At 37.5% G+C, this 10,364-nt stretch overlaps 1 protein-coding gene and 1 non-coding gene across 2 annotated transcripts in view; one reads left to right on the top strand and one right to left on the bottom strand.

Annotated features, from left to right (window-relative positions):
• The first annotated feature begins 2,000 nt into the window (after positions 1-2,000).
• Positions 2,001-10,364, top strand: part of DDX60 (DExD/H-box helicase 60) — a 104,067-nt gene continuing 95,703 nt past the window's right edge. Inside the window, 3 exon segments of the mRNA XM_010384440.2 lie at positions 2,001-2,182; positions 9,398-9,507; positions 9,699-9,768. Coding sequence (XP_010382742.1) covers positions 9,504-9,507; positions 9,699-9,768 — 74 coding nt within the window. The 5' untranslated portion in view covers positions 2,001-2,182; positions 9,398-9,503.
• On the bottom strand, positions 9,977-10,079 carry LOC115896289. Its single transcript, XR_004056191.1, has one exon. It is a non-coding gene; the product is annotated as a small nucleolar RNA U13 (small nucleolar RNA).

The raw sequence follows: 10,364 nt of genomic DNA, 5'->3' as shown, positions 1-10,364 counted from the left end.
GAGACAGAAATCATAGTACACACCTCATGAACTTGCTGTGATCATTGATATGGTACTAGCATATTGCTTAGCACATAGTAGCCTTCTGAATTAATTCTACCTCTTATTATAACACAATCCATTATTTCTGCTGTTTGCAAATATGTTATTCATTTCCTACAATATAGTTCATAATACTCTATTAGTTCTCTATGGCTGCTGTAACAAATTACCACAAATTTGGTGGCTTAATACCACACAAGTTTGTTCTCTTACAGTTCTGAGCTCAGAGGTTCAAAATCAGTCTCTCTGGGCTGAAGTCAAGGTGTTATCAGGGCTGATTTCTGGAGGCTGTAGAAAAAAACAATGTTTCCTTGCCTTTGGTAGTTTCTAGAGACCAACTGACTCCTTGGCCTGTGGTCCCTTCCACTGTTTCCAAAGCCATCTGTGTAGTGTCCCCACCTTCTGTCACTGACTGTTTCTATCATCACATCGCCCTCTCGAACTCATCTCCCTCTTGTAAGGGCCCTTCTGATGACCTTGGGCCCACCTGGATAATCCTGGGTAAGGGGTTATCTCCTCTTCTAAAGATTCTTATTTAATCTATTTTGCAAAGTTACTTTTGCTATGAAAGTTACCATATTCATAGGTTCCAGGAATTAGGATTTTGGTCTCTTTTGGAGGGAGGAGTGCAGGGTATCATGCAGCCTACCCCAGGCAGGTACATCAGAGATCACAGTGAAGGAGACAGGAATATTGGCTGATTTAAGATAAATCATGTGTTAAATTCTAGACTCTTTTATTTTCTTTCTTAATCTCATCACTAACAAACACGTGAATTTCTGAACAAATGAATAAACAAGTAATTGCCTGATGGATGTGAGAAATGTCCTCCTTCCCCATATCCCCCTCTTTTAACAACTTGACTCTCTAATTTTTCACAAGACAAAGTATCATTCACTACTAGCTGTGTTCTGTGTTCCCTGTGAAGCAGTGCCTGTAGCTTCTTGGCTCTTTCCTTTCCTTGTAGACAAAGCAGCCTGTAGCTTCTTATCACCGTGATTACTCAAATTCACTGTTGTCTTTCCTCCTCACCCTCTTCTATTTCCAATATATTTGCACATTTATAGCATTAATGAAATCAAGCATACTACGACACTGAAAGGAAAGGAGATGAGTATTGAAACCCACATTGCAAGTATCAACAGGCAAAAATTAAGAGAACATTTCATCAATTTAAGGCAGAAATAAATGTGACCATTCTGCATTTTCAATTTATTTTTTAATGTTGATTCTTGGCCCATGAAAGTACCAATTACAGTTTATGCAGAACAGTAATCATCAGCTTCTCATAACAGAAACTCAAAGTTCATGTATTGTTACATACTTTCTTTTTTCTTTTTGCATACAAGTGGAAGCAGCAAGATCTACCATTTCATTGCGGGGTTTCAGATTCCACAGTGTCTTTTACATTTTATCTATTCCTAAATTCTAACTCTTCTTGATTTTATCTTGTTGAGATGTTACAAATTTTTCTGCCTGAATTTACTCTATATTTATGCCCAAATTCCAAAGCCCATTTTTATTGCTTTTGTCTCTCTAAGGTTTTATTTTTTTTTTAGTTTCATTTTATTTTTAATTGACACATAACAATTGCACGTATTTCTGGGGTACAATGTGACGTTTCAACATGTGTATACATTGTGTGATGATCAAAGGATAATTAGCCAATCCATTAGCTCAAAACTTTACTATTTCTTTGTGATGAGAATATTCAAAATTCTCTCTTCTAGCTATTTTGAAATATGCATTATTGTTAACTATACACACCCTACTGCAAAATAGAATACCAGAACTAGTTCTTCCTAGCTATTGTAACTTCATACCCTTTAACTAACATCTCGCCATGCTCCCTTTCTTAAGATTCTGACTGAAGGGAAGGATGCTAAACTTTCCACAAATGTGCCTCGCCTAATTCGTGCTGAAGGGAAACTGAAACCTAAGTGCTTCCGAGAGGAGAAAGGAAACCGAAACTCCTGCAGGCATAAAAGACGGGCTGCGGTGGCTCAGAGCGCCCAGTCTTAGGCCAGGGCTGGGGTAACCTGGAGCTTCCACCTGGGCTCTGCACTAGGTGTCTGTTTCACTCCTTCCCCGCGGGAGCGCAGCTCGCGGGTCTTTGGACACCGCCGGTCCTGAGTCCGCGGTGAGGAGCCGGGGATGTCCCTTTGGAAGAGCCTGGGGCGGAGCTGTCTTGTGGGAGTTCAAGGTGTTCTTTAACGGACCGGACAGGGAGGTGGCGCAGGTGGCTCCGGGCGCGGGAAGCCGAGGAGTCTCCTGGGCTCGCAAGGCAGTGGTGCACAGGCCCTCTGCTGGCCCTGGGAGGCCAGGCGTGGGGAGGGGCGGAGGAAAGGACAATCTTGATGAACGCTGCAAAGGCCTGAAGTCTGAGAGAGAGAGGAGTGCTTAGGCATTTAAGGAGTCCCCTTCAAAGGTGGGAGCTGGGTAATGGAGGTTGAGGAGAAATTAAGGGACATCATATCCGAGCACAGCCAGTAAAACCTGTACATCGACAGCAGCAAGAGGCTTCCACCTTCAATCCCTGCTCCAGACTTGTAGAATCAGAATCTGTATTTATTAATAAGATCCTCCAGGTAATTTCTGTGCGCCCTTACATTTCAGTGGCTTAAGACAATAGAAATTTATTTCTTACTCCAGTAACAGAATAATTTATTCCTGGTCAAAGGGCAGGTATAGTGGCTTAAAACATTACAAGTTTATTATTTTACAATTGCTATGGATCAGAATCCCAGGCATGGGTAAATTGAGTTCTCTGCTCAGCATCTCATCGAGCTGAAATCAAGGTGTTTGTCAGAGCGGTAGTCTCACGGGACGCCATGGGTGCTCATTCGGGTTGTTGGAAGAATTCAGTTTCTTGCAGCTAAAGGACTGAGGTTACCTGCTTTCTTCCTGGCTGTTGGCTGGGGATTCCCATGTCTTTAGATTTCACTCTGAGATCTTAGCTACAGTGGCCTTCTCACACCAAGGTGGCTTACACCTTTAAGAAGGTATAAGCCTTCTTTGGGGGAATCTCCCTAGTCTACTATGATGAAGTCTTACATAATATAACCGAATCATTAAAGAGACTATGCCATTAAATTCACAGGTCCTGCCCACACTCAAAGGGAGAGGGTTATACCGGGTACTGGAAGCCATTTTTAACCCACCAGCTCTCCCAGGCAGGGTTTCAGGAGCTTGATGCCTTTCATCAAGTAGCTCCACCATTTTGTTCCAATGCAGAATACATGATTTCCTTTCCCTTCCCTTGCCCCCATTTTTTCCTCTTTACCTCCCCTTTCCACCTTTCCTCTTCCCTCCTTTTTTCTCTTTTCCATTTCTCTTCCTCCTTTTCTTCTTCCTTCTTAAGACTGTTTGAATCAGAATATGGTTAAGACACTACTGTGATTGGATGGTAAGCCTTATAAGGTTTTTGCAATTTCTTCATCCCCTTTTAATTTATTCATTTGTAAGATGTGTGGTCTCATGATTGCTTGTTTTTGTTTGTGTGTGTCCTGTTGGGTGTGTGTGTGTGTCCTAATCCCTGTGGTGTCATTTAACATATTTTATTGGCCTCTAAACTTCTTGTAAATTAATCATTACTACTAGCGTTTTGATCAGATTCAGGTTTTTTTTTTTTTTTTTTTTTTTTTTTGAGATGGAGTCTTGCTCTGTTGCCCAGGCTGGAATGCAGTGGCTTGATCTCAGTTCACTGCAGCCTCTGCCTCCCAGGTTCAAGTGATTCTTCTGCCTCAGCCTCCCAAGTAGCTGGGATTACAGGTGCCTGTCACTACGCCTAGCTAATTTCTGTATTTTTAGTAGAGATGGGGTTTCACCATGTTGGCCAGTCTGGTCTTGAACTCCTGACCTCAGGTGATCTGCCCTCCTTGGCCTCCCAAGTTTTGTTTTTTTGTTTTTTGTTTTTTTTTGGCTGGGGGAACTACAGTACTTCAGTGACGGTGCAGACACTTGCCTCTATTTTTGTTGTGCTATCATTTAAAAATACTAAGATCTGTTAATTCATTAGGAGTTGTAAAAGGGTGATATTCTCTCATTCCTTCTGTGTTTATTAGCTGCATTATTTATAGAAATGAATCGCTCTTGTATCTACTCTTTGGTACTGCAATGGTGCAGTACTTAGAAGAAAAGCAGGATAATTTCTTGATTCCATAAACCATTATTTTTTTCATATATTGTCTTCAGATGCTATTGCTGGACTTCCTGCTGTGAAAGATGAAGAATTTAGCATTCATATTTATTTTTCTTTCATTCATCCCTTTGTGAACTGCCAAATTGGTTAATTATATTATTATTTTCCTACTGTCAAGGTTTATCATATTTTACAGCAGTTTGTAAAATATTTGATTTGATTCTTGTGATTTGTTTTTATGTTGACTCAACAGTAAAAAAGAAGTAAACAGCAGTGACAAAATTATGAGTATGTACACATTACTCAGTGTAGAAGCAATCTAGGAATTGCTAGGCTTAGACATGGAGTTCTATATTATTAAAATTACTGTTTGAAATAGACTTTTGTAAATTTGAAGTACCATGGGTTCTCTTGTTTTTCTTTATCACTTCCCCTAACTTTTCTAAATCATGCAGAGTTTCATTGTTTTTTGATTGTCTTCATTCTTGATGAGTTTTCCCCAATTTTCTGTATTATCTCTTTAAATAAAATTATCATTTAAGATATATAGTTGGCATTATGGAAGACAGTGTGGCGATTCCTAAAGAATCTGGAACCAGAAATACCATTTGACCCAGCAATCCCATTACTGGGTATATACCCAAAGGATTATAAATCATTCTCCTATGAAGACACATGCACACATATGTTGATTGCAGCACTATGGAACACTGTGCAGTCATAAAAAGAATGAGTTCATGTCCTTTGCAGGGACATGGATAAAGCTGGAAGCCATAATTCTCAGCAAACTAATACAGGAACAGAAAACCAAACACTACATGTTATCAGTCATAAGTGGGAGTGGAACAATGAGAACACATGGACACAGGGAGGAGAACATCACACACTGGGGCCTGTAGGAGAGTTGGGGGCAAAGGGAGGGAGAGAATTAGGACAAATACCTAATGCATGCCAGGCTTAAAATGTAGATGACGGGTTGATATGTGCAGCTAACCACCATAGCACATGTATATCTGTGTAACAAACCTGCATGTTCTGCATATGTATTTCAGAACATAACATTTAAAAAGGATATATGGTTGGTGAAATTTATGACTTCTTAAAAGTCTAATTACATCTTTTTGCCTTCTCCATGAATCGAATCACTGTTTAGATGCAGAATTCTAGGTTCAAATTATTTTCCTTTTAGAAATTTGAAAATGCTTTATTTTATCAAAACATCCAGGAATGTTGCTTATTTTAATTAGTTCTGTGTGCCACGCATTATTTTAATCAATTCATATCCATCAGTTCATACATTTAATTAGACTGAAAACACAATCAGAGGTGAGTAATATTATTGTTCCAATTTTATAGATAAGTAAATTGAGACTCAGAGATGGTAAATATCTGTCTAAGCATGTAGAACTATAGTATATTTCAGAACCAAGATTAAAATGCAAGTAGTCAGCCAACAGTGTTTATGCCTTAAACTAGTTCTCATATGGCCTGACTTCCATTTCTTTTTACCTTTTCTTTCTCTTTATTCTTGGAGCTCTGCAATTTTAACAACCTGTGCCTAGGTGTAGTTTTCTCTTTGTCATTATTTCTACTCAGTAGTTGGAGAAACATTTCAATCTGAACATATTATGTTGTTCTTTAGTTCTGGTCTAATATTGTTATATTAGTTTAAGTATATATCTTTGATTATTTTTATCCCCACTCATTTTGGAATCTTAGTTATCTCCTACTAGAATTACTAGTAGGGGGAGGAAGAGCTTACTGACTTATTTCTGTATATTTTAGTATTTTCAGAATTTTTTCATATCTTTGTCTTTTACTTTTATCCCTTACAAAATTTCCTGGAGTTTAACCCTCCAGATCACTGACTTAAAATTCCATCATGCTCATTTTATTGTTCTGCACATGACTTTCTTCTTTGTAAAATTATGTTTTAAATGTGTATGAACACTTGCATGCTTTCTCTTTCTCTTTCTCTCTCTAGCAGCCTGTTATTATTTTATGAGAAATATTTTTAATTCTTTGAAAGCAGTAATTAGAAAACTTTGAAGGTCTTTTCTGTCTCTGCATCATGCTTATTCATCTGGTTTCTTATTTTTGCTTTTTTTTTTTGTGCCTCAAATGTCTATTGGTACTAATGTGTGTGTGTGTGTGTGTGTGAGTATTCAATAATCAGTTACTACAGGTGGCTGGATCTCTAGCATGTCTCTCCCTTAAATAACAGAGAAGTGGGGATAATGACTGTGAATTCTGTTTAAGTGTTAGGGCGTGCATGTGTTGGGGCAGAGTTAATAGGGAGCTAGAGGGTATATAAGAGGAACGCCTAGGTTGTGTAAGCCTACTTTAGTGTAGGGCATGTAAGAGGAAAGCCTATTAGGCTTTACACACCCTGTCTTACATACCCTGTCCTATGTCATGTAGAGCAGCCTGTAGGATCTCAGACTTTCCATAGGCAGGCTATAGAATCCCTTGATTGTCAAATTAAGGAGGAATTGCCCATAAGGCAGTTTTATTTTGTCACCATAGTTATTGTTGAAAAGTTTTACAGGGTTTAACAGGTACCCACGTCTCAGTCATAGTTATATTTCATTATAAAAACTGTATTATTCCTTTTACTCTCTATATATTATTTCTTAAAACAATTTCTAAGTTGTCAGGACATAAATAGTTATTAATTTGTTTGTATCTAACTACTTAATAAATGAAATGGTTACATATTGATTTTGTCCTAGGAGTGGCATAAAAAAATTCCTGAGACTCTAGAAGCATGGTGACCATCTGGCAACCTGTAAATTAACTTATTTCATCTTGTAAAATCTGACGCTATACTTTCTGAAGTTTTCTGTAATATACTTGGGGTTAATTCTCTCTTGCCTGTTCAATTCTCACTGACCAATTTTTTTTCCATTTGAGCTTGGTACAATTTGGAGAGTTGAAGAAAGATAGTATGGCCAGTGCACAATTAGTGAGGTTGAGGATTGCATGAAATGGGTGACAGAGAGTTTTTATGAAGATACCTAGTCTCCTTACCTGGGCACAAGACCAGTGTCTGGTTCTTACCTCCCTTTCCAATATCATCTCCAATGAGTCACCCTGCCCTATGCCATGTAGAACAACCCATAGGATCTCAAACTTTCTTGTAGTTTTGCAACTTTTTGCATTCAACTGATGCTGATTTTGCTACCTGAAAAGTAAATCTCTATATCTCTCACTTTCCCCAACATTCTTTTGTAAGTCTTCATCATCTTTTCAACCTGCTCTTGAAACCTCAGAACACAGGACCCTGATCCCTTCGTTCTGATTTAGGAACTCTCAATTCTCTAATGGCTTCCTGTGCCATTTCTGCCAGAACACAGCAAATTAGATGTAAGTGTGACTTAGTTATCTTTAAACCTACCCCAGGTTGTACAAGGAGAGAATCATGCTTCATGCGTATTTGCATATGTTTCAGCAAGTACAATGTTTGGTAAAGTGTAGATACTCTATAATCTTTGAAATAAGACAGTAACTGGGTGAGTGAGAGACCATACTTATGCTCGTGTCTTCTTTAAGTGTCCCTAAACATCCGAGCCCACAGTAATTGCATTTTTCTTTAAACTTATTTGTCATTACAGTCATATACTTCCTTGCATTGTTATTGTAATATTTAACATCAGCATGTGCATCACCATTATATGTTTATATGCATGGTTAATCACCATGGAATAGGAATCTCTCTCTCTCTCTCTCTATCATCTATCTATATCTATGTATCTATCCATCTATCCATCCATCTCTCTCTCTCTCTCTCTTTCTCTCTATATCATCTATCTCTATCTATGTATTTATGTATCTATCATCTATCTCTATCTATGTATTTATCATCTATCTTTATCTATCTATATCAAACTATCTATCTACTATCTATCCATAAATCATGTATGTATCTACCTATCTATCTGTTTCACAGCCCTAACATATTGAATGGCAAATGTCTCAGTATTTAGTTTCCATGACAAAATGCTCAAGTGCATTTTCATTTACCTCTTTAGTATTTTCCTCTCTATTATCTTTGCAGACTCTTCCTCCTCTCTTGATATATTAAGTATTAGTATCTTCGAATGTGGATTTTTAGTACTCTTCTCCCATGATGCTGTCTCTCCCTGGCCAAGCAAGCTCATCTACACCAATGGCCTCATTTACCGTTAATACTGTTTACTCACCTCTTCAAATCTAGTCCAGACTTTGTATTTGTCCTCTAAACTTGTGTATTTTACTACTTACATATCATGGCTTATGGGAAATCTTGAAAGCAAGTCAAATTCAGGTGGTTCACAAATGCAGCCATAATCTTTTCCTGACATGTAGCCTTGTTCTAAAATTCCCAGCCCAGGGAATGGCCTAGTCATCCATCCTGTTACTTGAGCTAGAATCTTGTGTCATCCTGGACAATCCCCTTTCCTCTCTTCTCCATCCACATCCAATCCAATTCCAAATTATGTCAAACTATCCCCTAAATGTCCTTCAAGTAGATCCACATCTCTCCAGCTTCATTATCTCAGCTACCATCAAACTATATTACATCAAATTATCATCATTACTCTCCTGCACAGTAACTTTCTCTCTGCTCTACTAAGAAGCTTACTCTCATCCTATTCTTTTCTATATTGTAGCTGGACTAATCTTTTCAAAATGCAAAGCCAATCACAATACCACCTGCTTAAAATCCATCAATGGCTACTTTTTGATTCTAGGATGAAAAGAAAATTCTATAACATGACTTCAAAGGCTCTGCATGCTCTCTTATTTCTCTAGTCCTCTCTAGTCTTTTCCTGGATGGTCTCCACTGCAGCCCTACTGGCTTCTTTCTGGAATCAGTGTTACCCACAACCCTTCATGCCTCTGAGCTTTTACACATGATATTCTGATATTTCCTCTGCCAGAAATGCTACTTTTTCTCTCTTTTTGCTTAATTATTGTTTATTTCTTAGAACTCAGCTCAAGCATTATTTCTTTAGGGAAACTTCCTCTGACCTCTTGACTTTGTCCTTTTTGCAATGTTCCATTGTTTCTATGATTATCTGATTAATAATTATCTTTAAGCTCTGTGAGAGCTGTCAGCAATGTTGATTTGTTCATTCTTGTATTCCTTGTGTCTAATATTTTGCTTTACATCTAGTAGTTATTCAATACATACTTGTTGAATAAAGACTCATTATCTTTTCTTTTTTGCAGGACTGCCATTTTCATTAAGAACTGCCACTTAGAGATACCAAAGTAAAAGATATTTGCTAACTTTAATACTTGCCAGTTCAGGTTGGAGGCACAGGCAGCAGCAAGAATGGGTAATTTTCCACTTAAAATATTTATAGATTATAAAACAATGTTACTCTGTAAACTACATAGATCTAATGGAATTAAAATAACCACATTACTGTTTTACTTTCTTGAACAATAACTAAATGATAGCGCCTGTAAAAAGGACCAATTGAAAAATAACCCATTCTGTTTCTCTCTTTTTTTTTTTTTAATTTAGAAAGAAATGTTCTTACAACATTTTCACAGCAAATGTCCCAGTTAATTTTGAATGAAATGCCAAAAGCTGAGTGAGTATTACTACAGTAATAAAGATGGGAAATCATATATCATGTTCCCTGTATGTCTATTTGGCCTTATACTGATGTATAGACAGTTGACCATTGAACAATGTAGGGGTTAAGGGCACTGAACAACTATAGCAGTTGAGAATCCATGTTTAACTTCTAAAAAATTATTGTTAATTAATTTATTTTTATATATTTTTTTCTAAATTCATGCCAGACAGATAATGAGATAACTTTGTAACAAGGGTTAGTAGGGCACATCCAACACATACACATGAAAACCCAATCATCACATTTATGAACTGCAAAAGGATTGTGTTTGACTTTTTACTCCTCCAAAACTTAACTGTAGTAGCTTTCTCTCTGCTCTACCAAGAAGTTTGCAACCACCCTATCTATTGTCTATCTTGTAGCTGGACTAGTCTTTTCGAAATGCAAAGTCCATCAAAATGCCACCTGCTTAAAATTCATCAATGGCTAATATTTGATTCTAGGATGAAGAGAAAATTCTAAAACCTGCCTTCAAAGGCTCTGCCTGCCCTCTTATTTCTCTGGTCTTAGTATAGAAAGTTAAGAAAATCATAAGGAAGCAAAAATGT

The sequence above is a fragment of the Rhinopithecus roxellana genome, chromosome 2, assembly GCF_007565055.1.
Source record: "Rhinopithecus roxellana isolate Shanxi Qingling chromosome 2, ASM756505v1, whole genome shotgun sequence".
In the NCBI taxonomy this organism is placed as follows: domain Eukaryota; kingdom Metazoa; phylum Chordata; class Mammalia; order Primates; family Cercopithecidae; genus Rhinopithecus; species Rhinopithecus roxellana.
Note: the sequence above shows the minus strand (reverse complement) of the source record. Positions and strands in the feature narration are given on the sequence as shown.